Raw genomic sequence first — 27,793 nt, forward strand, 5'->3', positions numbered from 1 at the left:
TGGTCAGAAAGTTTTGCTGTATGACTCCCGTTACATCTTTTTCCGGGAAAACTGCGTTCCAGATGGAAGGGTCCGTTCCTAGTACGCACAGTTTACCCTCATGGAGCTGTGGAGCTAGAAGATGTCTCCAACAAGAACATTTTCAAAGTCAATGGGCAGAGATTGAAGCCATTCCTTGAACCATTCCACCCGACATTGAAACAACCAACCTGGAGGACCCGGTCTATGTGGACTAAACTGGTCCACTCTTTCCCTAAATAACCAAAAAGTTTTCCAAATGTTTCCCTAAAAACCAAAATTTTTCCCATCAAAACCAAATGTCTCCCGACAAAACCAAATTTTTCCCAAAAAGTCCAATCCCATTAAAACCAAATTTTCTTGTAGATAATGTGTTAGTTAAATTTCCTTTTGTATATATTTTGTGCTCATCCATTGTGACTCCGAATATGGGTTTTGCCTTGGATAACGGAGTTTTTTTGCTTTCGCCGAAATCGGGTATTCTCTTCTTTTTACTCTACTAGCATGTTCCTCTTCATATGTTTTATAATTTTTATCTTTTGAAACATTGAGGACAATGTTTAGTTTAGGTTTGGGGGTATAGAGTAGATACCACGATAATATGTTGAAAACAAAACTCCATCTTTTTGAAAAAATTGAAAAATTCCAAAAAAATTGAAAAATCAAATAAAAAAATTAAAAATCATAAAAATGGAGCTCATTTACCTTGAAATGTTGACTCTTGTGCAAATATGTAATTATTAGGAGTCTTAGTCTAGATATTTAGGCACCCTGATTCTAGCACAATTCACATAGTGATAAGAAATTTGCACGCGCACGATCTACCAATACATGTAGCCTCGATCTTCAAGGTGTTTGATAGGAAGTCACGATTGCCAATCACTTTAGAATACTGAACGAAACTTGACTAGCTTGTTCTTTGGTTGGTTGGGATAGAAGGTGGAGGTTACATTAAGAAAGACAACCATCGAATTTAACTGGGTGCATCAAAAAGGGCTACCTCTTGCAAAGTGTCATGTAATTTTTTGTTTCTTTTTGTTATGTATCAAAAGATTACCATATGTAAAAATCAATTTCAAGTTCTTGTGCAAAAAAAAAAAAAAAAAAAAAAAAAAAAACGATGTATATATTCAAAAAAAAAAAATATCAGAAAAAATACAAAAAAATCAAGTATTTATCAATTCCATCTCTCTTGTTCCAAAAATAAAAGAGAGTAGTCAATGTAAATAAGAGTCATGTAAATAGTCATTTTGTTGTTTCATTGTAATAAGCAAGGAGGGTGTATGCCATTGATGTACAACGCGAGTAATTGTGAAATACCTCCAACTCATTCACAATTCTCGTAAAGTCCGGACAGCTAGCTAGATTTCGACCTTGGTTCTTAGCCTGAGAAACTATCTCTTGGTGATTAGTAGTCATAACATCCGATTTTCTTTACACATGTGTAGATACACTTTACACTCTTATCACATGTCTTTTTTTGTTATCAGTGCTAGGATTGTGCCTTCGATAGATTGACATCTCCATTTTGCTGTGAGCTTAAACTGACTTGCACATGTCACATTTGATGGAATCTGAGCTTATATTTTGACCTAGAACTTTGTAGGTACGTTCTAAGCAAACCTTCACGAGACTTCAACTCGTCCACTAGGGACACTTAGTGGTTTAAAAGGCTTAGTGCATACGCTAAATGCATTCGAGAGACCAGCGACAGTGGTATAGGTAGGATTTCCTTAGTTTTGTTTTACTTGAGGACAAGTAAAATTCAGGTTTGGGGGTATTTGATGAGTGCTAAAAGTGCATATTTCTATATTTTCTTGGCATTTAACTCATCTTTTGTGCATTAATTCTACATTTTATCCCATATTCTGTATTTTCATTGTTTTCAAGAATAAATATTTTTTTACTTAATTTTGCATTTTTAGGAAATAAATAAAGTCTGGATGACTTTGCGGAGCGGAAAAGAGCTGAAGAGTGGTGAAAAGGAGAAGAAATTACGCAAGGAAGCCGCGAAGAACGTTGTGCACAAAACCAAGAGGCTAGGAATGGTCTTGAAGAAGAAGAATTGTCCTTAAAGAAGATATGGGCTTGGCATACCCAAGGCCCAAAACCCTTACTCAAACACATTTCCACTATCCAAGCCCGTCTCGGATTTCAGCCGTCAGATCGAAGCATTTCAGCATCCTACGGTCGCTCCATCATCGCACATCAAACTCCGAAGCCCCCGCTTTACATCGCAACGCCCATCTCCATCTTGGGTCGTCCGTTTTGCTACATCCCTTCATCCGACGGTCGCTCCACGCTTACCTCCGTATCACCGTTGGATCCACCTACCATCTTCACATCCGACGCGTTTCCTCGCAAATCATCACCCCTTGCCACACCCGCTCAACACCCTAACTTCCAAACCCATCGACCTCAAGCCAAACACTCCCTTCTCCCCAAACTGTCAACCTCTTCTTCTCTTCCCCAAACTTCCTCTCTTCCATCACCTGCAACTCCTTCACCATTATGCCCCGACATTACCAGACCTCGAGCTCCATCACCACCTTCTTCCCCGACCATCACAGAAACACATCAACCCACTTCCCTGGTTCTTTCTATCTTGTTCTTAGCATCTACACAACCCTAGATGCTACAAATAAGAAAGGCAGAGCTAGAGTTCAGTTACAGTGGAGAGAAGACCAAATTGGAGCGTTGTTCGAGTTGACAGGAGCAAGTGGAAGCATGGGTCAGCGCTCAATTGCAGAGGAGACAACGAATTCAGAGGGTACGGTGAGTTTTCCCCAATTTCCCAAGAACCCTAATTTTATCAAATTTGGGGAAAATGCTTGTAAACCCTAATTGAATGTTTTGGGTATAAATAGAGATGAAGGGTGAATGTTAGAATCATCTCTGGGCTAGCCAGTAGACATTTGTTCTGTTTCATTACAATTCCAATTTCAGTTCTTCTTATGCAGTTAACAGTGAATGTGTGCATGTTGTTTTCCATTGTCTTGAATGTTGAATGTTGCTTGAATTATCACACTTAATGAATGTTATTGTTGTTTACAAGTTTAGCATGAGCTAAACTGCATTAGGCTAAGGCTCAGTTGAAGCCTTATGCACTGTCAAATGACAAGTTGCTAGGATAGTTAACTCCTTGCCCTGTTTTGCTTGAGCATTGGGAAGAGATTAATGCTCATAGTGCCTGTGATTGATTGTTCTGTCAAAAGACAGTCAATGCTAGGGGCAAACTAGTGAGCAAATTAGTTTTCCTCCCATTCTAGATGTATGCATAGGATTTTCAACTCAACCTAGAAATATGTTGTTTGATTAGGACACAAGGTGGATCCTAAGCCTTGGCTTAACCACAAATCCTTTGCAATCACTTATAATTTCAGTTCTATTTTGCTCCCTGCTAAATTTACCTTCCTTCACTGTTTTTCTTGCATTTTGAAGTTGGTGTGCACTGAAATAAGTGCACAAACTCCCCCTGCCCTTGGCTTACAGCCTTGGTTCCCTGCTATTGTTATTTTATATCCTCTGCCATTTAATCTTTGCTGTGCTGCCATCTTGTGTTAACTGCTTTACTTTGTTAACTGTTTTAGTTCCTTGCATCTGCCACATTACCTTGATTTGCTCACTGCCATAGTGCTTTGCACCCATTGATAGCTTAGGAAAATTTCTTGTATGCTCCCACTCCCTGTGGACTAACCCCTACTCATCTCTATACTATAAAACTTGGCCTTGTATACTTGCAAGTTTTGTGTGCAACCCCATTTTCACAACAACTGACGATACTGATGACGAGGATATGCCACAGTGCTTCAAGTGTAAAGGTTTTGGTCATTTTGCAAATGAATGTCCAAATCGTAGAAAATACACTGGAAACAAAGGTCTTTCTGCAACTCTTGATGAAATGTCTGATCAATATGATTTTAATGAAGACAAGAAATCAAGTGTTGCACTCCTGTGTGAAAATATTGAATTTGACAATTGTAGCAATACATACATCAATCTCGATATTCTTCCAGGAGGAACTTCAACCACCTTGGAGGATAAAATGGATTTCTCTTTGTCTACTGGAAATTTTGTTTCTAATTTTTCAGGTTCTACTATTTGTCTAGCAGCCTGCACAGTCATGACGTTCTGAACCATCCTCCACATTGACATGTTCTTATTGTACTCTCAAGGGTCATCAACTCTCCAAATGTTTCAAGTACAAACATAAGATAAAATATGTCTATTAGAGCACTGCTCGGTCGAACTCGCATGCGTTGCTATCTCAAGCATGTTTGTCAATGTTAGTGATGAAAACTATAAGTCTTGATTTCTAGCCTATTTATAGATGTCTCGGACTAGGACATAGAGTATGTAGTTGAGTTAGACTTCACGGTGTTCATCATTTGAAGACGAAGAACTACTAAGGAGAGCTTGTGGAACTTCATCAACAAAAGGTATATGGAGACTTAGACTCATCTATCACTTGGAAAGTCTGTTTCTACTCTATCTACTATATTGAGAGATAAGTCATATTACGATATAGTTTTCTATATACACATTTGAAAGTTCGAGCTGAGTTTATCTCGCTTACACATTTCTCGAAATATGTGTCGGAAAGCTTTTGCTTCGACCAAGTTCATCTTATATCATGTGAAAATTGTCGAGTAACATCTTACATGGTTTGTGTGATACAATCATTTGGTGTTGTCTTGGAAAGTTTCGTTATGATTATTTCAATAACTTGAAAATTGCTTTGATGCTAATAGTGTGTGAAAATGGCTATTGTCATCCTCCAATAAAGTTTCAATGATTGAAACAAGAGTTTAGAACACTTAACCATTATTGGATAATGTCATATTGCTCACTCTTGCACATATGTAATCCATGTCCGGGAACCGTAGTATGCGCACCCGTTTGCGTACCTGTTGGTTTGAGAAATCCGGGAACCTAAGTATGCATACCCGTTTGCGTACTGGCGTACATGTTCATGTCCGAGAATTTCTGCTGGGATTGAAAGTTCGCGTACCCGTTTGCGTACTGGCGAAACCCAATCTTAGTCCGGGTATTTCAAGTATGGTTACCCGTTTGCATACTTTAAGGTTAAAGTTCTAAAACCGATTATGAACATGAACATAAAAATTTATATAATAAGGAATGCAATCTTTGAAAATCGTGGATATAATGTTCATGATTGATTCGAGTGAATCAAACCAATTTTGCTTCAATTGTGTTCTTGTATAATTATATGAGAATATAGCAATTGAACAACTCTTTAACTAGTTTCATTTGAGTCATTTGAAATAGTTATGGTTAAGATAAATAAGGTTTATAGGAGAGTAATCATATGACTAACCTCGGTTAACTATTTGTGAACCAACAATGTGTACACGTTTGGGTACGGTTACATAAACCTAAATGAGGGTACATTTCATTTGTGTGTAACAAGCTAAGTTCGATCTAATAGTTGAAAGATATTAGCTTGGTTGAATCAGGTTTTTCATCTAATGATGAATATTGAATGCTTTGTTACCAAGGTAACTTGGACTGCAAACCCTGATTTGAAAACTATATAAAGGAGAAATTTAGCAACTAGGAAAACTAATCCCAAACCTCATGTGTGTTACTAGTTTCATAAACTAGAGTCGATTCTTCTTTAACCTTAGGTTTCTATCGAGACCCTGTAGGTTAACGACTTCAAAGACTTCATTGGGATTGTTAAGCCAGACCCAACTATTTTATTTGTAGTTGCGTGTTCTGATCTTGCCCGACTTTTAAAAAAAAATCGTATATTGACTTCAATTGAAATAATTGACTCGAGATTAATTTCTCCAATAGGCATGATAAAAGTAATCACGAACATCTTCGCCACATCGTTTATGATTCCACAATATTTTGTTTCGCTAGTCGATTAAGATTATTATGAGGTGATTGATAATACTAGGTTGTTCTTCGGGAATATAAGTCTGATTTATCAATTGGTTCCTGTTCACCTTGATTTATAAAACGACGGAACAAAAACTCTTGGGTATTTCTGTGGGAGGCAAATTTATTCAATATATAGACTTTTCTGTGTGAGACAGATTTGCTTATCAAGTCTTCGACTTTGGGTCGTAGAAACTCTTGGTTGTGGGAGATCAACTAAGTGAATCAAGTGCGTAGTATCCTGCTGGGATCAGATACGTAAGGAACGCAACTGTACCATGAATCAGTGTGAGATTGATTAGGGTTCAACTACAGTCCAGTCCAAAGTTAATTGGTAGTAGGCTAGAGTCTGTAGAGGCTTAATACAGTGTGGTGTTCAATATGGACTACGTCCCGAGGTTTTTTCTGCATTTGCGGTTTCCTCGTTAACAAAATTTTGGTGTCTGTGTTATTTCTTTTCCGCATTTTTTTTATATAATTGAAATATCACAGGTTGTGCGTTAAGTTCAATCAATTAGAATATCGACCTTGGATTGTTGATTTAAATTGATTGACACTTGAACATTGGTCTTTGTTACCGTTCAAGTTACTCCTCTTATATTCAATCCGGCTCGCAAATTTCTATTTGCTGATTGGAGATTGAATTAAGAGTTAGAGATATTAAACTCTTTGATATACTTTTCTCTAGATTGAGTCTGACTGTCTAGTTGATTCTCTAGAAAGTATACTGGAGTAAGTCCTCTCAGATTGCCAAACGAATTGCTGGGTGTGGTTGTTAGACCCTCACACGCATTTTAAATTGGTATCAGAGCAGGAAAACACGTTAAAGACCTTATAAGTCTGTGTTTGTAGCGATCTTATGATGGACGATATTGTCTCTGATAAACGCATCACTAGAAATAAAAGTTTTGTTTCTTTGAAGTCTATTAAAGAGAAAGATTTGTTAGTCTCGAATATAGAAGAACCTTGTGTTCCAAGGAAACAGACGTACATTGACAAATGTTTTCCTGACTACCTTACTGATGAGTCTGACTCTGAAGTTGAAAGAAATGCAGCCAAAGAGAGTGCAGTGATTCTAAAACTCGTTATAATCCAGGATGATGATGTCAACCGATTGAAACACAAAGTTAATGTCCTTGTTGGTAAATTTAACACCTTTTAAGTAAAATCTATTTTCAAAGAGTCCATCATACCAATTGCTTCTGATTTAACTGTAATAGAATCAGTTTCAGAAGTAAAACCAAAATCCCTTCATGTTGAGAATGATGTGCATTTGTCCTCCTCTAATCAAGGAATATCCACATCACACGGAAGGAAGTTTCCCAACGATGGTATTACTGCTCTGTGTAATCACTCATGTGATCAGAAAGTGTGTCTCTTTTGTAATTCAAAAGGGCTTGGTGAACAAAAGAGGAATTCGAGGTTGAATGACAATTCTATTATTTGTCTCCAACACACCTTATATTCAATTCTGAAATGTGTAACTGACATTCGTATGTCTAAACCTATCGGTTTTAGTACTCACCCTGTTTACCCCACCAGGAAATTCAGTTCGATGTGTTCCTCAAATGTTCAAGTGAGAAACAATCTTTCTAAACCATTCCGTTCAAGAAGAACTCATAGTTTTTCTTCTATTAAAAAGGGAGATTATAATGTTAATGATGTGAAAAAGGTACCAGAATAAGGATGCAATGGAGAAATGGAAATCAACCTAAAAAGGATAATTGAAGGATATAAAGAAATTATGTCCAGGCTGTCAATTCCCTCTGGCAAAAATTCTTCAGAGATCAGTAAAAGGAGGCTTAACCGAAAACAACGTTCAGTTAGTGAGCTCAAGGCTCATACTTGTGCAAATTAATCACAAGGATAAATTCTCATTCACCAAAAATCCTGGTTGAGCGACATAAATTTCAGGTATACTTATGATAAAATGTTTTTCTGATTCTCTATGCTATTTTCTTATCGTTCTTAGCTGGATTATCATTCACAAACAGTCGTGCATAAGTATTTGTTTGTTCTAATAGGTGTAGGGTTCTACTAATTTCTTCTTGAGTTTTTTTTGTCGTGTAAAAAATTGCTACCCTTATATGCTCTGAATTTTTCTCTTGTGAGAATATAAGATTTATTGAGCCTGTGAATTTATTCACGCAGCAAAAATCTTGATGAAGAAACAACGTTCTTGGTTGTTTGATCCCTCCTTGGGTCTTTTACGTTTTTACGTGTCAAGGTTGTGTTCGTACGGGTATCCAATTTATTTGTCACAGACCAACTTAGGAAACCCTAAATTATGTTTCTTGTGAAACCGTATAAATTCCAAAGTTTTTTTTTGAGTACGCATACTCTCTCTTTCTGGTTTTAAAGATTGGGGTCTCCTTCAAACCCTTGGAAGTTACCAACTGATTCAATTGATGATTCAGTTTACTTGGAATTTGTTTTAAAGAAGAAAAGAACCCTGTTTAAAGGTGACGAACTCGAATCCTGTGCCTCATGCTATTATGCGTTTTCTCATCAAGATCGAGAAAATGCTGAGATGGTCCCTACTGAAGTAGTTCATGGTTTTCTCACTGACCTTGGGAAGACTCAACTGAAGCTTGAGAGCTCGGTAAAGGATCTTAACATGCTGCGAACTTGGTTGAAAAAGGTTAACTCTGACCTTGTTCTCATGAAATCACATGTTAAGGATCTTCTCAATGAGGATATCTTCTCCGAAGATGCAGTTGATACAGTTAGTCACAAGCTTGAAGGTCTTGGAACCGGTGAAGCTTCCGTACCGGAACTCTGATTATTTCTTGTGGTTGCTCTTTGGTTTTAAAGTTTTTTTTTTGTTATGTCTAGTTAATCTTCTTATGAGAATTCATTTTTTATGTTTTTAGAAGAATAATTAGGGTTTGGAATAGCCATTATTGTGAGTACACATAGTTATCTCCAACGTTTTCATCTTCATGTTTTTAGATTTATTTATTTAAACTCTAAGTTTTTTTTTGGAAGATGATGTTTGCAATTTTAATCTTTACGATTTTATATATTGCAAATTGTTATGGGATATGTTGTTTACGTCCGTGAACCTGTGATTGTCCCATACTTGTTCAGAAGTTATCTCTATTATGTCGGTAGGAAAGTATTGATAAGATATAGAATGAACTTTTGAAAAACAAAAGTTAAAGCCTTTTATGTCATTATGCAAATTTTGATGGAAGAAAGGATGAACTTTTGTTTACAAGGATTATGTCTATTATATGTCATTGTGGAAATGGTGATGAAAAATAAAATGAATCCTTGTATATTCCGCAGTATTGGTCGATCTCTGATCCATATTTTTGTGCATATATTGTGTTACTCCGTAAGTTCTCTTATGTCGAGCATGACCAATTGAATTTATCATTTTTGTGGTTGATTCAATTGATATTTTTGGATTCAAATCCATGTTTTCATGTGATTTGGTTATATCCAAAGAAATCCTTATTTTTTTTGTAAAATCAAGGTCGTCTTTATTGTTCTTTCGGGAATGACATATTATGGGGGAGAGTTCTTAATTGAACTTGTGCTTAATTGCCAAATATTTGTGGGGAGTGCGGCTGTGGAATATTATAGGAGTTGTCTTGTATCCAAATCTAGAAAGGATATTGCTTTCAAAGCACAAAACAACACTAAATTACTTGATAAAAGTAAAAGTGTTAGCATCTCTGAAGACGATCCTTCTGAGACTGATTCATAAAATGAAGATCTTGACGAGTCAGTCTCTTTGATCATTAGACAGTTTATAGATCTTCTTTTGAAGATAAGTAAACGGTTCTCTAGAGATAAACCTAAGTCATCAGTTAAACCTCATAATCGTGTTCCTCCTAAAAACAGGGATACTGACGAGGATATGCCACAGTGCTTCAAGTGTAAAGGTTTTGGTCATTTTGCAAATGAGTGTCCAAATCGTAGAAAATACACTGGAAACAAATCTCTTGTTACAACTCTTGATGAAATGTCTGATCACTATGATTCTAATGAAGACGAAAAATCAAGTGTTGCACTCCTGCGTGAAAATATTGAATTTGACAATTGTAGCAATACATAAATCAATCTCGATATTCTTCCAGGAGGAACTTCAACCACCTTGGAGGATTAAATGGATTTCTCTTTGTCTACTGGAAATTCTGTTTCTAATTTTTCAGGTTCTACCATTTGTCTAGCAGCCTGCACAGCCATGACGTCTGAACCATCCTCCACATTGACATGTTCTTATTGTACTCTCAAGGGTCATGAACTCTCCAAATGTTTCAAGTAAAAATATAAGATGAGATATGTCAACAAACTTCAACGAAGAGCAAATCGATTAGCAAACAAGCTCAAACTTGTTCAGAAATCGTCTGAGGTATGTAATCTCGTTTCTTCCCCGAAGAAGTTAATTTCCATAAAAAAATTAAACCACTGGAGAAAATAATACGGTCTAAACAGTCTGTGAAACAGGGTTCTAATAATTTCATTCAAGAAGGTTATGGTGGACAGATTATTGTTCACCCCAGCACAACTTAATTGTGTTGGTTCTGTATCTTGTATCATGTGCCTGGTTCGAAAGAGACAAGGGTTTGCACACTTCAGGCTTTAGGAAAAGAGAAAAAGAATTTGTCATGTTTTGTTTCTCCTTTTTGGTCTTGTTTGCACCTTCTTGGAATTTTTCCATCTTTTCATATCTAATTGATATTGAAAGGACTCTACTCTGTTTGGTCAACAAAAGAGGGTTAAAATCGAAAATTCTGCCTTCCTTAGGATTCACAGTTGTGCGTACATGAATCCTTTAGTGTATAAAGGTTCCGTAACCCTACATTCCTTTTCCCTTCTCTGAAAAACTCTTTTTATCACAATATTGCTTGTTGAGTCTGATTTGTGAATTCCTCTCACAATCTCATACTAGTATGGAGAATCCAAGCATTATGTCTTATGATGGAAAAGATGTTAATATGATTGTTAAGCCATCAATCATGAAGGAAAAAGATAAATCTTCCGCACCTTCAAATTTTAAAAGAAAAAGGAGGAATGTGAGGAAACCAAGAGTTGTTCCTTTTAATCTACATAAGTTTTTTGGGGTTCTTGAAGAATTGAAAGAAACAAGAAAGGAGATTCAACAAATAAAGGATGTTGTTTTGAGGACTCTCGAAATTCAGAAGGCCCTGGTTCGGTATCATTCTATAAGGGTTGTTGGAATGGACTCCTTTCTTCATGAACCTTATGTTCCTATGGCTGTTGACGACAAGGAGTTCGGGGACGATAAATAAATTTTTAGAGGCCTTAATGGTTAGGAAACTTCTTACGAGAATTTTTTGTTGTGTTTTAAGAAGGATAACTAGGGTTTGGAATAACAATTATTGTGAGTACACATAGCTATTTCCAACGATTTTTGTCTTGCAATGTTTTTAGATTTATTTAATTAAATTCTAAAGTTTATTTGGAAGATGATTTTGCAGTATTAATCTTTACGGTTTCATATTGCAACTTGTTATGGGATATGTATGTTTGCGTCCGTGAACTATGATTGTCCCATAATTGCTCAAAAGTTAAGTCTATCATATGTCCTTTTTGATAAAAGATAGAATGAACTTTTGACAACAAAAGTTAAGCCTATTATGTCATTATGCAAATATTGATGAAGATAAGATGAACTTTTGTCTACAAAGATTAAGTCTATTATATGTCTCTATGCAAATATTGATGAAAAATAGAATGAATCTTTGAATATTCTGCAGTATTGGTGTTTCCCTGATCCACATCTTTGTGTAAATATTGTGCGGCTCCGTAAATTCTCTTATATGAGCATTTCCAATTAAATCTATCATGACTTCTCTTGTGGTTAGCTTAATTGGGTATTTTGGATAAAAATTCATGCTTCATGTGATTTGTTAATGTCCAAAGAAATCCTTCTTTTCTTGTGAAAGTAAGGTCTCTCTTGTTGTTCTTTTGGGGATGACATTTTATGGGGGAGAGTTCTTAATCGAACTTGTTCTTAATTTCCAAATCTTTGTGGGGAGTGCAGTTGTGTAATATTGTAGGAGTTTTCTTGTATCTTTATAAACTCCTTGATGAATACACTAGTTTCCGCTATGTGAAATCATCGAAACAAAGTTGATATCTTCTCTTTTGGTCATGAAGTATCTCTATGAAAATTTCATTAGGATCCACTAGTTTTCGTGTCTTTTCCAATTTATATTGACAAAATGGGGGAGAATTAATGTATGGTTCACACTACAAATACATATGGTTTACGGATCATTATGTAAGGGGGAGCGGTTTTCATGTGAGATGAAGTGTTGACTAAGGGGGAGTGATACATATCACCATAGTATTGTTGTCAAAGTTGTGATACAATTGGACTTTGATGCTGTTTAATAATACTATGACATTGTATAACAATGATTGAGACCAACTGTCTTCTCATTGTTATAGCTACGGATCTTCAGCAACTATGATACTGAGTTGAACACGTTCAGAATCACTAGAGTACTTGGAAGTGACGAAGATTTCGAGTAATTTTGAAGAACCTAGGAGATCAAGCATTTGGATGCGAATCTACAAAGTTTATTTATTTTGTAATCCATATGTATTGATAGTTTTGTCACTAAAATTGACAAAGGGGGATATTGTTAGAGCACTGCTCGGTCGAACTCGCTAGCGTTGCTATCTCAAGCTTGTTTGTCAAGTTTAGTTTCCAAAACTATAAGTCTTGATTTCTAGTATACTTATAACTAAGTCTCGAATTAGGATAGAAAGTGTAGTTGAGCATTAGTCTTGGCGTTCATCGATTGAAGCCGAAGAACTACTAAGGGAGCTTGTGGAACTTCATCAACAAAAGGTATGTTGAGACTTGAACTTATCTATCACTAAAAAGTCTATCTACTTTATATCCTATTTGAGACAAAAGTCGTATAGCTATATAGACTTCAATTATGCACATTTGATATTTCGAGTTGAGTTTAACTCGCTTACATATTTCTCGAAATATGTGTTAGTAAGCTTTCGCTTTAACCAATTTCATCTTATATTCTTGACGAAAGTCAAAAGATGATCATGTGAAAATCTCCCTGGAACATCTTACATGATTTGTGTGAGACAATCATTTGATATAGACTCGGGATGTTTCGTATTGATCATTCGATCACTTGAAAATTGCTTTGAAGCTAATAGTTTGTGTGAGACAGCTATTGCCGTCTTCCAAGAATGTTTCAATGGTTGAAATGAGATTTTATAATAATTGGATTTAAGCATAGTATGCGTACTTGCATATATATAAGCCAAGTCCAGAAACCATAGTATGCATACCCGTATGCGTACTGGTTGGTTTTGAGAAAGTCCGGGAACCTTGTACACATACCGGTACGTGTGCTAGAGTGAGGTTCAGGTCTGGGAATTTTTGCCAAGTTTGGAGGTATGCGTACCCGTTTGCATACTGGCGAACCCAAACTTAGTATGACCACTAAGGTATGCGTACGCGTTTGTATACCTGAGTGGATAATGTTCAAAAATCGATTTGTTCAGGAACTAATACATTTATATATTAAGGAATGCAATCTTTTGCAAACCGTGGTTATAATGTTCATGACTTGATTCGAGTGAATCAAAATCGATTTTGCTTCAATTGTATCTTGTATACTTCTATGAGAATATAAACAATTGAACAACTCTAGAACTAGTTTTATTTGAGTCATTTGAACTAGTTATGATTAAGATGAATATGGTTGATATGAAAGTGTTCATATGGCTAACTTCGGTTAACTATTGTTGAGCCAACAAAGGTGTACACGTTTAGGTACAGTTACCCATATCTAAATGAAGTCACTTTTCATTTGTGTGTAATAAGCTAAGTTCGATCTAACGGTTGAAATATATTATCTTAAGTCTAATCGGGTTTTCATTTAACGGTGAATATTGAATGCTTTGTTACTAAGGTAGCATTGGTTTATCAAGTCTTCGACTTTGGGTCGTAGAAACTCTTAGTTGTGTGTGAGATCAGCTAAGGGAATCAAGTGCGTAGAATTCTGCTGGGATTCAGAGACGTAAGCAACTGTATCTTGATCAGTGTGAGATTGATTAGGGCTCAACTACATTCCAGTCCGAAGTTAACTTGTAGTAGGCTAGTTTCTGTAGCGGCTTAATACAGTGTGGTGTTCAAATCTGGACTAGGTCCCGGGATTTTTCTTGCATTTGCGGTTTCCTCGTTAACAAAATATCTGGTGTCCGTGTTATTTCTTTTCCGCATTATATTTGTTTATATAATTGAATTATCACAGGTTGTGCGTAAGTTCAATCAATTGTAAATCCAACCTTTGGTTGTTGATTAAATTAATTGACAATTGGATATTGGTTATTGATACCGTCCAAGTTATTTCTTATATTCAATCGGGCTCGCAATTTTCTATTTGTTTGATTGCAGATTGAATTGAGAAATTGAGATACAACTCTTTGATATACTTTTCTTAGATTGAGTATGACTGTCTAGTTGATTCTCTTGAAAGCATATTGGAGTTAGTCCATACAGATTGCTAAGCGAAATATTGGGCGTGGTTGTTAGACCCCCGCTTTTTCAATTAGTATCAGAGCAGGAAAATACGTTTAAGACCTTATAAGTGTATGTTTGTAGCGATCTGACTCTATGTGACATGACTTTGTTTTCCAATTTGACAAAAAAGATTGAATTTGGTATCATACCCTTAAAATTTCCAAATTATCCCTCCAATATGAGATATATCAATCCTAACTTAGAAAGGTTAGAAATAGGCAACCAAAGGATCTGGGGTCAATCCCCACTGAACCCACGATTTCACATTTCTTTTTTCTTTTCTTTCCTTCGACTTTAGTTTCCAACTTCTCCTCCTCTTCGTTCACTTTTCTCTGTGGAAACTAATGAAACCCAAACCTAAATTCTGAAAGCGGCTATACTAAGAAAAATTATAATTTGTGATCAAATCTTCGTTTCAAACAATCTCCAACAATTTTTTTCTCCTTACCCTCTTTATTTTATGCTACTTGAAAAAACCTTGTTCTATTGCTGTTAGGTTTTAAATTTTGGGTATCTCGAAGAACAAGATGAAGTGAGACGCATGATTATTGATTCAAAGACGCATGAATATTGATTCAAAACTCAATACTGCTTCTGATTTTCTAAAGGTATGATTTCAATTACAATAGGCATGGTACCCTTCCTTCCCCGGTCATCGGGATAGCTTAATCAAAGGTCCAATTTGGCACTTTGCACTTTGCACCCGTGTTGCTGGGTCATGGTCACTTGCAATCAATAAGGATCATGCTACTGCAATATATATCTTCTTGATCGACCATCTTATGGTAAAAGGCCTTTTCTCAACTTGGTCAATAGTCTATTAACTTATTACGGATTGCACTTCATATGGGTAAAAAGACCTCAATCACAATCACAAAACTACTATCAAACAAATAGTCATTTCTGGGTATTAAGGAATTTATGAAAACCATTTAAGTTTAATCTTCAGAGTGGCTAACTTTTGATGTCTGTGGCTTGCGTTTGCAGAGTAGGATCACCATGGCTTGGCCTCAGGGGTGTGTGTCGGCATATTATGTAGTATTTGCAGAGAACCCAAAAGCCTCCGATTTGATACAACAATCCCAGATCGTATACAAGAGTTGCAGCAATCATCAGCTTAACCACAATGAGCACCAGCAGAGACAGAACTCGAACATCAAATGAAGAACATAACCTGTATTGCTCTAGTAATCAGATTTCACAAAGAAACGTAGTTTGTAACTATAAAGTCAATTCATATTTGTTTGTTTATCTGACTGTAACTCAACCTTTTGCTACTTGGTAAGAAATGTCAGAAAAAACGTAACAGCGTCAACTGTTTCTTTTACCATAAAAACGTAAATTGCACATACTAAGAAAATGCATCTTGTTCAGAAGACTTGATAGCTTATCTTCAATTTTGTCGGTCGGTCGTCCCACCGTAGCAGCGATCATCGAGTTAATAATGAAATTTTTGAGCTTTGTGTTCATCTTCAACACATCAATCTTATTAATTATGAAATTTTTGAGCTTTGTGTCCGTGAAACCTTTACAAAAATGGTTAGTGTTTCGCAAGAATAAAGAAATGCATGCCAGAAGTAAATTGATTTTTTTTTTTTTGGTAAATCAATTATTTTATTAATTCCAAAACAAAGGTCCAAAATACAAATCAAATTAAGAACAAAAGAAGAAAAACCACAAAATTGGAGTTACAAAGAATAACCTCAAACTGCTCCTAACAGAACCTATACTACTCACAATGTGGCATTTCAATTCTAGGTAAGAAATTAGGTCTGCCTTTGTGGAATTGTCTTTCACCTGCCATCAGATTAACTCCCCTCTTAGCCACAATATCAGCAGAAAAATTTACCTCCCTTTAACAATGTTCAAATTGTATAGAAGGAATTCTTGACTTTTCTTTCCTCCATCTTGATCTAAGAAACCATGGTATTTTGCCTGCTCCAAACTCCTGCAATACAGTTTTGGAATCTGACCTGATTATGATCTTTGTTAATCCCCTTTCTATGGCTAACTCTATTGCACATAACACTGCATAATTCTCTGCTATATAATTTGTTGTCATTCCCAAACCACCACATAAGGTACCTATTACTTGGAAAAATTCATCTCTGATGACCACACCAAAGCCTGCTCCTCTTGGATTTCCAAATGATGATCCATCACAGCAAAACAGAATATAGCCATTTGTTGGAGGAGACCAGAAACAAGCTCTGATACACTGAAATTTTGTGCTTCTGTGCCCCAAGCTGAAAAAATTTATTATCTGATCATCATAAATCTGACTCCATTTATGCCCTTTCATTCTCAGACCACCCTCCTTCACATACTTGATTACTTTTCTTTGAATGGTCTGCACATTTGGTTTAACCTCTTCAAAATATTTCTTGTTTTTCTGAAACCATATTTCCTTTAGAATAACACAAGAAGCTGTAATCCAGATTTTCTTTATGAGAGGACTTTTATTTTCTGCACACTTCCATACATCTTCAAATGATTTAGGAGCCTTGAACTGAAAAATGGCTGAAATCCATTCCCATATTTCAACACTAACAACACAATTCGAGAGTAAATGGTTCATACTATCCTGATCTTTTTCACATACACAATATCTAGATGCTAAATCATACCCATTTTTCACCATAATTGCATCATCAATGTAAATTCCTTGCACCAATTTCCAAATATTGCTTGCAATACTAGGATGTAAAAAGTTATTCCATACATACCTTGACCAATGCTTTCTAGTTTCCTTGTGTCTGAGTTTATTTGTTGCCGCTGACATTGTAAATGTACCTTTAATATCACCATTTCATATCAATTCATCTTCTTCCCCAAAGATTTCAGGTAATTTTTGATTTATTAACACAAAATGGATTTCACTTGGTAAAGCCCATGAACATCATATATATAAGATGTCAGCTAGCTTCATCTTCTTGTTTTTTAGGAAGAGTTGAGAAGAACCCATTTTATCCACCAGTGGATTTTCACCTATCCAAACATCATACCAAACTGATATTTTTTCACCAGTTCCAATGTTCCACCTTATATTTTTTTAAGACTTCTCATGCCCATTTAAGACCTGGCCACACAGTAGATAGTTGCCATTTATGACTCCATTGGCCATTCTTATCCACATACTTAGCTTTAAAGAAAACTGCCCACTCTTCATTTGAGTGCATGATCTTCCACATCATCTTCATCAGCAATGCTCTGTTAATGACAACAAGTCTTGGAATAGCAAGTCCACCTTCTTCAAAAGGAGTGCAAACCCTTTTCCAGGCTCAAGTCTTAAACTTTCTAACCTCACCATCACCTCACCAAAGGAAGTTTCTAATAGAGTTTTCACAGAATTTGATTAAAGTAGAAGGCCATTTGTACGTTTCCATATTGTATATGGGGATACTGCAAAGAACTGACTTAATAAGCACCGATATTTCTTGAAAAGACATCATTCTTCCTTTCCAAGCAGCAAGCTTTCCTTGTAACATTTCTACCATTGGCCACACATTTGAGGTTTTTACTCTGCCTGCTGCTAAAATGACACCCAAGTATTTGTCAGGAAAATCACTTCTCTCCATCTGCATTATATCTTGTATCAAATTTTTCCTTAAGACAATTGTGCCATCAATGAAAAGTTTACTTTTACTCTTGTCAATGATCTGCCCAGAGCTTTTTTGATATGGATCTAATAACTGCTGAACATTTTGTAGACATTTCTTTCCTCCATTACAAAACATAAAGACATCATCTGCAAAAAACAGATGAGTTGGTCCTATTCCATGTCTTATAACCATTGGAGTTATTTTGCCTTCACTTACTAGTTGAGTAATCCTTTTACTTAGAACTTACTCCTTTAGCAGAAATAAAATTGGAGATACGGGATCACCCTGCCTAAGACCCCTACTCACTGGAAAAAAACCACATCGACCTTCATTGATCAACAATGATATTCTTGCAGATTTAAAGATAATGTTTAGCCAATCACACCAACTTGTGGAGAAACCAAAATTTTGAAGTACTTGAAATAAAAATTCCCAACTCACAGATTCATATGCTTGTGAAATATCAAGTTTAAGTCCAACATTACCTCCTCTTCTTTTTTTCTTCATTTCATTGACCATTTCAGAAGCAAGAAGTACCTGCTCTTGGATGCATCTACCCTTTATGTAATCTGCTTGCTGAGGGGCTACCAGCTTTTCCATCAAAATACTCATTCTTACAGTCATAATCTTGGTAATAATTTTGAAACTCACATTACTCAGGCCAATTGGCCTAAAATGATTTGGATTTTTTTGCTCCCTGCACTTTTGGTAGAAGAACTAGAAATCTTGAATTAAGTCCTTTGGGGATGAACCTTTTCCTCGAACAATATTGTATTGCTTGAACCACATCTGCTTGTATGATTTGCCAGTAGGCTCTATAAAAGCACCTGAGTATCCATCAGGTCCTGGAGAGCTCTCAGGGTCCATGCTAAACACAGTGTTTTTAATTTCATCAGCACTAGGAACATAATCCAACATATTTTGGTCTTCTTCAGTAATCTTTTTTGGAATTACATCCAATAATGACTCTGCATCTTCCACTTCTTTAAATTTGAATTTCTCTTCAAAATGATGTACAAGAAGCTCTGTTATCTTTTTTTGATCAGTACTGGCATTTCCATTTTCATCCTCTAATTCACTTATAAAATTTTGAGCTTGCCTTATCTTGATAGAAGTATGAAAAAAATCTGTATTAGCAGCTCCCTCTTTGATTTATTTAACCCTAGCTTTTTGTTTCATCATTGCACTAAGTTGGACTTCCTTAGTGTTAAGAACATTTTGGGCTTCCACCAACTTATTCAGTTTTTTTCATTAAAAGGATCCTTATCAGATATTTCCATTGCCTCTTGAACATTGACTTCAGCTTCTTTCATTTGAACATTAACATTCCAAAATTTTTTCCAGTTCCATTCTTTAAGAATAATTTTTAATCTCTTCAACTTTGTTTGAAATACAAAAGCAGGGTCTCCAACTACTTCTTCTAAACAACTTTTTTGAACTGTTTCCATGAAGTTCTGAAATTTGTATGGAAATTTTTTTGGCTTTGGAATACTCAAACTACCTCCTAATAATGGTGCATGATCTGAATCAATTCTTAACCCCACTTTAAACCCCCAATCCTTGTAATTTTGTAACCATAATTGGTTAAACATTGCTCTGTCCAAACTGCAAAGAATCCTTTTATTGCCATGTTGACAATTAGACCATGAATGTTGCTGCCCTGATTTTGGAGCTTGCAGTAATTCACACACATCAATACAGTTATTGAAATCCAGCATTGATCTTCTATTGGAGCTTTTCCTCCAATTTTTTCTTCTACACAAGTAATGGCATTAAAGTTCCCCAGAATTAACCATGGCTTCTTCAATTGACTAATTATTTTCATTTCTGACCATAAAAACCTTCTTTGTATTATTCCCACATGAGCATGAACTCCTGATATTGTCTCCAAATACTTAATTGGGTAATTTATTGGAATGCCATGTCAAATGTTATTTATCATTAGAAAACATTCAATTTTAGAAAAACAGTTATAATGGGCGCGTTGAAAAAGCGGGGGTCTAACAACACCACCCAATATTTCGCTTAGCAATCTGTATGGACAAACTCCAATATAGTTTTTATGATAATCAACTAGACAGTTAGACTCAATCAATAAAAAGATATTTCAAAGAGTTTATATCTCAATCTCTCGATTTGATCTTTACTCAAGCAAATGGAAATCTGTGAGTCTTTATCAAAGAGAGATAACTTGGATGGTACCAAAGACCAATGTCCAAGAATTAATCAATATCAATCAACAACCAAAGGTTGTATTTCCAATTGATGATCTTTAACGCACAACCTGCATTATTTCAATTATATAAAGAATATAATGCGGAAAAGAAATAACACAAACACTAGAAGCTTTGTTAATGAAGAAATTGCAAATGCAGAAAAACCCAGGGACCTAGTCCAGATTGAATACACATTGTATTAAGCCTCTACAGACACTAGCCTACTACAAGCTAACTTTGGACTGGACTATAGTTGAACCCCAATCAGTCTCCCACTAATTCAAGTTACAGTTGTACTCCTACGCCTCTGATCCCAGCAGGATACTGCGCACTTGATTCCCTTAGCTGATCTCACCCACAACCAAGAGTTGCTGCAACCTAAAATCGCAGACTTGATAATAAACAAATCTGTCTCACACAGAAAAGTCTATCAAAGGATAAATCTGTCTCCCACAGAAAAACCCTAGGTTTTGTTCCGTCTGAAGATATAAAATCAAGGTGAACAGGAACCAATTGATAATCCGGTCTTATATTCCCGAAGAACAACCTAGATTAATCAATCACGTCTCAACAATCCTTCTTGACTACACAAGCGGTTTGTCGAGGAATCACAAACAGTGAAACCAAGATGTTTGTGACTTATTTATCTTGCCTATCGGAGAACTCTCACGATCTCAAGCCAATCAATAGATTGTACTCGTACGATAGAAGATGCAAGATCAGATCACACAACTACGATAAAAGTAGTATCGGTCTGTCTTCACAATCCCAATGAAGTCTTTAAGTCGTTAACCTGGTTTTAGAGAAGAAAACCAAAGGTTAAAGGATAATCGACTCTAGCGAGCGCACTAGTATCACACAGACGTGTGGGGGATTAGTTTTGCACAATGCTAGATGTCTCCTTTATATAACCTTCAAATCAGGGTTTTGCCTTAGTTACAAAGCAATCCATATTCACCGTTAGATGAAAACCTGATTTAGATTCAAGCTAATATTTCTCAACCGTTAGATCGAAAACTTAGCTTGTCACACACACTTGGGTAGACGTTTACTGGGTTTGTGAAAACCATGCCCAAACGTGTACATGTATGTTGGTTCAACATAATAACCCAAAAGGTTAACCATATGAGCAATTCATATTAACCTAGTTCTTTTTCACCATAACTAGTTCAATTGACTCAAATGAACTAGTTAGAGAGTTGTTCAATTGCTATGAGATCTTATGTAACTACACAAGACACAATTGAAACAAAGATGATTCGATTCGATTGAATCGTCTCATGAACTTTATAGCCACGTTTTGCATAAAGCATTCCTTAGTAATTTAAGTTTCATGTTCAGAGCACATCTTTAGATCATAACCACTTAAGCTCACAAACAAGTTCACGGACTTAAGGAAACCGACAGAGTTTTCCAAACTCAGCAGAATATCTCGGCAAGGAGACTTCCGCCAGTTCGCGGATTAGGTTCGCAGACTGAGTTAGCTGACTAAACACGCAAATGAGTTTTTGGAAAAACCCAGCAGAAATTCTCGGCAAGAGAACTTCCGTCAGTTCGCGGACTGAGTTTACAAACTAAGTTCGCGGACTTGGCAAAGCCAATTCCTCCGGTTTCTCTCAATCAACAAAGTTCAAAAACTTCGGATTAAGGAATACATGGTTATGTAATCTAAAATCTCATTCCAATCATTGAGACATTCTCAGAGGATGTTATATAGCCGTTATTCATAGACCGTTTCACGTCAGAGCAATTCTCAAAGTAATTGAAACTTTTCATGACTTTCGTCACTAGGTGAAGATAAACTTGACCAAAGCGAAACGCTTTACCAACACACTATTTCGTGAAAAAGATAAGCAGTGAATACTCAGCTCGAAATGTCAAATGTATATGATCCAGTCTATATAGCATACGACTTTTTGTCTCATAAGAAGTAGGAGATAAAATAGATAGACTTTTGAGTGATAGATAAGTTCAAGTCTCCACATACCTTTTTGTTGATGAAGTTCCACGGTTCTTTGAGTAGATCTTCGTCGTTGTATGATGAATCGCCATGAAGTCCTTGAGCTCAACTACACTTTTCTATCATAGTCCGAGACTTAGCTATAATAGGCTAGAAATCAAGACTCATAGTTTTGATCACTAACATTGACAAACATGCTTGATATTGCAACGTATGCGAGATCGACCGAGCTATGCACTAACACGCGTAAACGGAAGAACAATCTTAAAAAAACTACGGTTATGGGTGTGACCGTTTTGATAATCGTTTTTTCATGAAACACTGGTGTTTTTTCAAACCTTGGCTCCTTCTGACCCAGGTAACCAGTTCAGACACCATCTATTGGTTCGGTTTTACTTTTGGTTCCTAACGGTTTGGCGCGTTAATGAAATAGGCGTTATGGTGGATATTGTGCGTAAAAAACAAGCCCAATAAACACTAGTAACCTAAAACGGGTACTACAATATTTGTCACTTGTAAAAATGAGATCGAGAGAGTCCGAGAGAGAGAGAGAGAGAGAGAGAGAGAGAGAGAGAGAGAGAGAGAGAGAGAGTATTTTTGAAGGGTGAAAGAGAGACTGGAGCATTCAACGGAAGACAAGAAGATGAAGATGAAGAAGAGGAAGAAGTTAGAAAGCAGATTTGTATGGCTTTCCAGCTTCTTCTTTGTTTTTCTGGTTAAATGTTCCGAAAGATTCATGATTTTGCAAATTCGAAAGCAGGAAAGGAGATGCTGAAGAAGAAGAAAAGGTAAATTTCCTCAACCAATTTCTCCATGTTATGAATCGAGGATTTAATTAGGGCATGAAATAAATAAGTGTAGTCTTTTCGAGGTTTAGGTCAAATTGAAATTGGGGATTGGGTTTCGGTTTCGGATACCGGACCCAAAATAACCCGAACCCAGTATATTTGTAAAGTTAACGTCTTTTTTAACAACACAAGCAGTAGTAGCTAGTAGTCGTCTTCTTCCTTCTTCATCTTGTTTGTTCGTCATCGTTCTTGGAGCTTTGGTCTCCATTCTCCATTCTTCTTCCTTTTTTCTGTTTTCTAATAATTAAAACAAAATGGGTAACTGTTTATTAAAATTGAAAGCTTTGAATTGGAGGGATGTTGTTCTTCCGGTTTGTTCCATGCTGGGGATACAGGTTGGGTCTTCATTGATGAGTTATCTAACAAGATTTTCACTTGATTCTGGTATGAACCCTTTTGTTCTGATGACATACATTATTATGTGAAAGGTATATGTTGTTTCTTGAATGTTCTTATATCTTGTTTTTTGAATCATTAATATGGGTTGATTGAACAGTTTTAAAAAGGTATCATGTATGCTATTTTCTACTGGTTTTGAATCATTAATATGAGCTCAAAGAGCTCAAAGGAAAATCCTTAAGCTTAGGCATTTTATTTATTGGCTCTACATCTTACAGGGTTTTTATTATGTTTTCTTGAAAAAGATAACTCATCTCTGCTTTCTTCTGAACATGAGTTCTTCATGGTCTTGAAGGAAGGAAAATGGGATTTTTTTTCTTTTATGTTGTTTTTTATAATACTGATTATTGTTTGGAGCATATAACTCTCTTGTTATGTTCTTAAATTCCGATTCTTGAAATGTGCTTGTATCTGGTTTTTATGTAATGGGTAGTAGCCCAATAGGTTTTACTTTGAAGTCTATTGCAGAAGTATTAATTATAGATCTATCCAATCTGATAAAAGCACTAAATATAGGTTGACTAGGATTATAAGTTACCCCATGTATACCTATTTCGTTTGTTGTTGCTGATGGAATGTGTCTCCGTAGATCATCAGTGGCCTCTTTAGAGTCGTAGCAGCTCATGGAAATCCCCTGGTACCACACCACAAATTGGTGATTGCTTATTAGAAAATAGGTTGGTTCATCTTATTTGTCAAAATATGTGACAAATGCATTACCAGCAAGATTTAATGTCGAATCATGATTGGAATCTCTAAAATGGTTCTTGCTTATATGCTCTTCTAGGACTTAACCATCTATACCTATTTAGTTTGTTGTAGTGCTCATAGAAAGTATCTCCGTAGATATCAGTCGCCTCTTTAGAATCTTAGCAGCTCATAATGGAAACCTCCCCTGGTACCACTCCAACCGTTGGTGGTTACAATTAATAACAAAATAGTCTAGATTTTTTGTATGGCCATTTTGTAAAAATGTGCGACAAATGCATGACTCATCGAGATTTAATGTCGAGTCATAAGTGGTATCTTTAAAATGGTTCTTACTTAGCTTCCCTTTTAGGACTTAACTGGAGACTGATAATATTCTTCTTGGCACCATACCCTAATAGGGATTCTCTTCCGATTTTCGTAATTTGGTTAAGATTGTGTAACAAACATTTTTTGTCACTGATGTTTTCCAGGAACTCAACTCATGGCATGAACCCATAGGTGTTACTAAGACTCATCTTATTTTCTGTTCTTGGGTAAGCAACTACTTTTTCTTATTTTATATATATATATAGCCAGTAGTAAAAGGTGATGCAGATTTTACTTACTTCAGTTGTATTTTTTTCTAGGGTTACATTGAATAACTCGCTCTTCAGTCTAGGGGTCAAAACTCGAGTCCTACCATCGCCAACGCCGTAAATAATGTGTTTCCTGCATTGACATTCGTCGCCGCGGTATTATTCAGGTACTTCTACTCCAAGTCTGGAACTACTTTTGGAGTTATTGTTCGAAGTCCAATTTCAATTGAGCTTTTATATGCATCCCTCTTTGTTACTTTCTCGTCCATATTTTTTTTGTTATCGTCCTTATTTTGTAAATCAGTTTTTGAGGGAAAAATGAAAGAATAGTTATCAACTAGTTGAGTTAAATAATACTCTTTCTATATACTTCTAAGGGCCAATATTTACCAACTGGATTCCAGATTTGCAGTCCCCTTTAAAATTTATGTAAAGTTATGTTAATCTTTTATGTCCTCTTTCAAGTTAATTGTATTTGTCACTTTAAGATATAAGATTATATCATGCTGTTAGAGAATATATTAACAAAATATCTTAAAATGATCTATCTTTGGGTTTCTAAAGGTTTGAAGAAGTACATTTGAGGTCAAATGCTGGGTGGGCTCAGATTCTTGGAACGTTCCTTACGGTTGGTGGGGCCATGACTGTCACCTTCTACACAGGGTTTCAACTGAATGTAGAAAATCCTGCATATGATTTTAGCTACTTAAATGGATCAAGCACCCGCAGCGCATCTGTTCTGGGTCCATTATTTATAGCATTAAGTTGCATATTACAGGTATGAGTCATAAATGGACTATCTTTATACTAAGTGCGTTTGGTTGTAGTATGTAAGTGTGCTATTGGTCTGTGAAACCTACAGTTCAACGCTCCTGGAATCCACCTTTTCCACATTGTTAGTACATTAAGTACCCGCCAAGCCTTTCTCCCCCTTTCCAGTTGAAAAGCATTTGCACTTGTTCTGACCAACTAGCTTATCTAACTGCCTTTAACAACCTCCTAATTCCTCGAAAAGATCTCGGTGATCGCTATTGCTTATTCATTGCTTATTCGGTGATCGCTATTGCTAGTTCATAATAATTAAGTGCATTATTTTAAATATACTGCAGAAAGGACTTAGTGATGACTTTCCGTATCCTATCACTAGCACTGCTGCAACTTCAATGTTTTCCACTCTACAATGTGCTATTATCGGGGTTATTATGGATCATGGCAGTGGTTGGTCATTGCAGTCAAAGTTGAGACTGATATCTGTCATTTATAGTGTAAGTCCTTTTAGCTCGACTTATTTGCTAAGAACAATCATTTTTTGTCTTGAGATTGTCTGTATACCGATATCTTCTGTCTTCAAATCAGGGAGTCTTTGGTTCCGCGATTGCATGCCTTGTTACTGCCTTTTTCATTGCGAAGAAAGGTCCTGTCTTTGTTTCAATGTTCAACCCGCTAAGTTTGATACTTGTGGCAGTCCTTGGCTGGGCCTTCTTGAAGGAAAAGTTATATATTGGAAGGTAAACTTATAATTAATTTTTTTTTCTTTGTAGATGCTTAGGTGTTTGTACCCAAGGGGTGACAGTCAATGATATTGTTTTTCTTTTATTATAGCTTATTGGGTTCATCATTAATCCTTATGGGATTCTTCGGGTTCCTATGGGGTAACTGGAAGGAGGCTAGGGCGAAGACTCATATGAGGAGTATATCAACAGGAGATATATAGGCAGGCTTGGCAGAAGGCGAGAGTAGCAACCATGAAGTGAAGGAAGTAATATAAACTAGGCCAGGAACAAATCGATATTAATCATGATGTGAAGGAAGAAGTACTATTCTGGTCATTTTAGAACTTTATCTCATATTTATTTTTGTCTATATTCTTAATCCATCATCAAATGAAAGAATGACGAGACACTGTTAATAATAAATTATGTGCAGTTATGAGTAAAGAAAAGACTAGAAATTATATGCTATGTCTCGGGCCTTTTTAACAGCTCTTTTATAATTTTCTGGCACCATGAAAGTCCAGTGAATCTACTGTTGGTTTCAAAAAATAGATTTAAGTGCAATAACAGTGTCTAGAGTTAATCAATGGGTTCGTAAATTTTTTCCCTTTCAAATCTTTTAATCTCTTCACAGTAGCCTTTCCTTTTAAGATTTTTTCTTCGAATTCCCTTTATGTTTGCAGTTGCTGTAATTGGTTTCTCACTTTTTTTGTGGGGTTTGTTTTGCTCTAGTTTGTCTTAAATTTTGGGCAGTGCTCTCCCACGCGGCCGCTCATAATGCCATTATAAGCTAGCGGCTCGGCAAGCACTAGCTAGATTTTCTAACTAGCTAGATTTTCTCGTATGGTTTGCAGAATGACGCATAATAATTTTTCTTCCCATCCCGTAAGTTTGCAGATGGAACATTAACTCATTAAGGGATACTTTTGCTCTGCATTTGGGGTTCATTTAGAGCTAGCTTTTCTTGTTGATTTATGGCTTTCAATCTTTGACAGTTGGATTTGACAGGTGCTGTTTCTCTTTCTTAGTAGTATTTTCCCTCAAAAATTTCCCGCTTAATAATCTCCCTGGATCCTTAATTCCTAGTGCTTAGGTTCAGCCTACACATCCTAGTGTTCATCATCATCTGATTTCAAATAAACATATCTTAACTTACCTGATTCGGCTTTTGATTAAACCAATCATCATATCATACCTGATTCGGCTTTTGATTAAACCAATCGCAGAAATAAACATATCTTAACTTACCTTAATAATCTCAAAAATTTCTCTTTGTCTCTGTCAGTTTGTTAGTCTAATTAGGGGTATCCTAGTGTTCATTTCCTCAGCATCTTGCTTCTCTTCATTTTTAGTTCAACTTCAAATAGTGTCCGAGTTTTTTCATATCTGAAAACTTGAACATATTTGCAACAACTTCTAGCAAGAAAAAACAAAAACAAATCCTATGCCTGGTTTCCGGTTCTGATTCTCTTTTCTTTCCAAAATAGAAAAAAAGAGAAAGAAAAACAAACAAACAATGTATTAT

General features: G+C 36.0%; 3 protein-coding genes across 5 annotated transcripts; 1 reads left to right on the forward strand and 2 right to left on the reverse strand.

Annotated features, from left to right (window-relative positions):
* Positions 1–16,319: 16,319 nt before the first annotated feature.
* LOC113291878 lies at positions 16,320–17,246 on the reverse strand. Its single transcript, XM_026541362.1, has one exon. The coding sequence runs from the start codon at positions 17,244–17,246 to the stop codon at positions 16,320–16,322; it is 927 nt and encodes a 308-aa protein (XP_026397147.1).
* Positions 17,247–17,526: 280 nt separating this feature from the next.
* On the reverse strand, positions 17,527–18,678 carry LOC113291879. Its single transcript, XM_026541363.1, has 3 exons — positions 18,552–18,678; positions 17,882–18,212; positions 17,527–17,734 (listed from the first exon to the last, which is right to left on the reverse strand). The coding sequence occupies exons 1-3, from the start codon at positions 18,676–18,678 to the stop codon at positions 17,527–17,529; spliced, it is 666 nt and encodes a 221-aa protein (XP_026397148.1).
* Positions 18,679–22,793: 4,115 nt separating this feature from the next.
* Positions 22,794–26,800, forward strand: LOC113290215 (WAT1-related protein At1g09380-like). 3 transcript variants are annotated; one of them, XM_026539797.1, is made up of 7 exons: positions 22,794–23,030; positions 24,671–24,733; positions 24,827–24,942; positions 25,340–25,553; positions 25,885–26,040; positions 26,132–26,283; positions 26,378–26,800. In XM_026539797.1, the coding sequence occupies exons 4-7, from the start codon at positions 25,416–25,418 to the stop codon at positions 26,487–26,489; spliced, it is 558 nt and encodes a 185-aa protein (XP_026395582.1). In that variant the 5' UTR covers positions 22,794–23,030; positions 24,671–24,733; positions 24,827–24,942; positions 25,340–25,415; the 3' UTR covers positions 26,490–26,800. The 3 variants fall into 3 exon arrangements, with proteins under 3 accessions (XP_026395582.1, XP_026395584.1, XP_026395583.1); XM_026539799.1 differs by lacking the exon at positions 22,794–23,030 and adding an exon at positions 23,058–23,474; XM_026539798.1 differs by lacking the exon at positions 22,794–23,030 and adding an exon at positions 23,497–23,518.
* The last annotated feature ends 993 nt before the right edge of the window (positions 26,801–27,793 follow it).

The sequence above is a fragment of the Papaver somniferum genome, chromosome 6 (genome assembly GCF_003573695.1).
Source record: "Papaver somniferum cultivar HN1 chromosome 6, ASM357369v1, whole genome shotgun sequence".
In the NCBI taxonomy this organism is placed as follows: domain Eukaryota; kingdom Viridiplantae; phylum Streptophyta; class Magnoliopsida; order Ranunculales; family Papaveraceae; genus Papaver; species Papaver somniferum.